The following is a 2,792-nucleotide window of genomic DNA, read 5'->3' as shown; positions in this document are numbered from 1 at the left end:
GCAGCTCGGTGTGATGTGGCACGGTGCAGTATGGCACGGCACGGCACGGCACAGTTCAGCACAGTGCAACGTGGCACAGCTTGGTGGGACATGGCACGGGGCAGCACGGCACGGGGCAGCACGGCGTGATGTACCAGGGCACAGCACAGCACGGCGCAGCACAGCACGGCATGGCACAGCGCAGCACGGTATGGTGCAGTACGGCACAGCACAGCATGGCATGGTGCAAAGGAGCACAGCGCAGGAGGGCACAGCACGGTGTGATGTACCAGGGCACAGCACAGCACGGTGCAGCACGGCATGGCACGGCACAGCGCAGCACGGCTTGGCTCAGCACAGCAGGGCACAGTGCAACATGGCACGGCTCAGCACAGTATGGCACAGCTCAGGGTGACATGGCACGGTGCAGAATGGCACAGCATGGCACAGCACAGCTCAGTGTGACATGGCACAGCACAGCATGGCACGGCATGGCATGGCATGGCACGGCACAGCTCAGTGTGACATGGCACAGTGCAGCATGGCACAGCATGGCACAGCACAGCTCAGTGTGACATGGCACAGCACGGCACTGCACGGCATGGCATGGCACAGCACAGCTCAGTGTGACATGGCACAGCGCAGCACGGTATGGTGCAGTACGGCACAGCTCAGCATGGCATGGCTCAGCACAGTAGGGCACAGCTCAGGGTGACACGGCATGGCACAGTACAGCTTGGTGTGACATGGCACAGCGCAGCATGGCACAGCATAACATGGCACACAGCACAGCTCAGTGTGACATGGCACAGCACAGCATGGCACAGCATGGCACGGCACAGCACAGCTCGGTGTGACACGGCACAGCACAGCATGGCACGGCACAGCATGGCACGGCACAGCACAGCTGGGTGTGACATGGCACAGCACAGCTCAGTGTGACATGGCACAGCACAGCATGGCACAGCTGGGTGTGACACGGCACAGCACAGCTCAGTGTGACATGGCACAGCATGGCATGGCACAGCTGGGTGTGACATGGCACAGCGCAGCACAGCACGGCGTGGCACAAAGCAGCCACACAGCTCCGCGTGCTTGGTGCGGCACAGCACCGCACGGCACCACGACCCCAGGGCCCCCCCAAGCCCTCCCAACCCCCCCAAACCCCCCCCGTACCTGGAGCTGGGCAGGGCGTCCCCCAGGCAGTCCCGCAGCAGCGGCCCCAGGCACCTGCGGGGGCAGAGCGAGGATGAGACGCGCGTGCCCCCAAAGCCCCCCCCCCTCCACCAGCCCCCCCGGGCCCCCACGCACCCCCGGGTGCAGTTCTCGTGGCAGGGCCGGCACTCGCGGCTGGCGTCCGGGTACTTGTAGATGGGGCCACGCTCGCCCAGGATGCCCTCGGGGCAGCTCTCCACGCAGTGGGGCCCATCCCGGTAGTGGGCGCAGCGGGTGCAGGTGTCGGCACCCTGCGGGGTGGGGGGGGGTGGGGGGTGAGAAAGCATCGGGGACCCTCAGGGACGCCCCCGCCGCAGGTCCCCGGGCGCAGCCGTACCGAGCCGTTGCAGGTGATGCCACCCTCGATGAGCTCGCACTCGGGGTGGCACTCGAAGCACTCGGTCCCGTGGGCGAACTCCCGCGTCTCCCTGGGGGGGGGGACAGGGCGAGGGTCACCAGCGAGCCCACCCCAGTGCCCTGGGGTCGGTGCCACCAGCCCACCCTGGTGTCCTGCCAGCCCCGGTGCCCTCCATGGGGCCCATCCCAGTGCCCTCCCGTAGGGTTGATCCCACCCCAGTGCCCACCCGGGGTCTGTCCCCTAGGGTTGATCCCATCCTGGTGCCCACCCTGGGGTCGATCCCACCCCGGTGCCCACCCCGGGGTCCATCCCCTGGGGTTGTTGCCACCCTGGTGCTCATCCCGAGATCAATCCCACCCCGGGGCCCTCCTGTAGGACTGATCCCATCCCAGCGCCCACCCCGGGGTCCGTCCCCTGGGGTCGATCCCACCCCGGAGCCCTCCTGTAGGGTGGATCCCACCCCGGTGCCCACCCTGGGGTCCATCCCCTGGGGTTGTTGCCACCCTGGTGCCCATCCCGAGATCAATCCCACCCCGGAGCCCTCCTGTAGGACTGATTCCATCCCAGCGCCCACCCCGGGGTCCGTCCCCTGGGGTCGATCCCACCCCGGTGCCCACCGTGGGGTCCATCCCCTGGGGTTGATCCCCCCCCACGCTCACCCCGCTGCCCAGCCCCGTGGGGTCCATCCCACCCCCAGCCCCCACCCCAGGGTGCTCCTCACCCCTGGGTGAAGTGGCAGGAGGCCACGCAGACGCCGCGGCGGCTGTAGTGCTGGCAGGACAGGCACTGCTCGGGGCCGGGACCCCAGCACCCGTCGGCGGAGCACAGCGGGTCGCACACCTTCCCCTCTTGCTCTGCGGGGAACGGGGCTCAGCGCGGGGATCCCCCCCCCGGCCCCCAATCCCCCCCCCCCCCCAAACCTCCAGGTCCGTCCCGGGGCAGGGGACGCGGGGGGGGCCCCCGGACTCACGGCACTTGCTGCGGGGTTTGTTGTTCTTGATGTCGAGGTCGGCGCGGCGGCGGCTGAGCGCTGCCCAGTGCACGGTGTGCAGGTAGCAGAGGCGCCGGTTCTCGGTGATGTACACCCGGCCCGCGCTCACCTCCCGCAGCGAGCGCAGCCCCAGCGAGGTCACGTTCTCGTTCTTCATGATGAGCAGGGAGAAACCCCGGCTGCGGGGCGGGGGTCGGGGGGGGGGACACGCACCGAGGCGCAAGGACGGGGGAAGGAAACAGGGGGGGG

At 68.8% G+C, this 2,792-nt stretch overlaps 1 protein-coding gene across 1 annotated transcript; it reads right to left on the bottom strand.

Moving 5' to 3' along the window:
• Positions 1-1,101: 1,101 nt before the first annotated feature.
• Positions 1,102-2,743, bottom strand: LOC118159478 (receptor tyrosine-protein kinase erbB-3-like; the record flags this gene model as incomplete). Its single annotated transcript, XM_035314055.1, has 5 exons — positions 2,523-2,743; positions 2,274-2,406; positions 1,532-1,622; positions 1,291-1,445; positions 1,102-1,209 (listed from the first exon to the last, which is right to left on the bottom strand). Coding segments are annotated over exons 1-5 (665 nt in total), but the record flags the coding sequence as incomplete, so codon positions are not given.
• Positions 2,744-2,792: the final 49 nt, after the last annotated feature.

The sequence above is a fragment of the Oxyura jamaicensis genome, unplaced genomic scaffold (assembly GCF_011077185.1).
Source record: "Oxyura jamaicensis isolate SHBP4307 breed ruddy duck unplaced genomic scaffold, BPBGC_Ojam_1.0 oxyUn_random_OJ70601, whole genome shotgun sequence".
Lineage (NCBI taxonomy): Eukaryota > Metazoa > Chordata > Aves > Anseriformes > Anatidae > Oxyura > Oxyura jamaicensis.
Note: the sequence above shows the minus strand (reverse complement) of the source record. Positions and strands in the feature narration are given on the sequence as shown.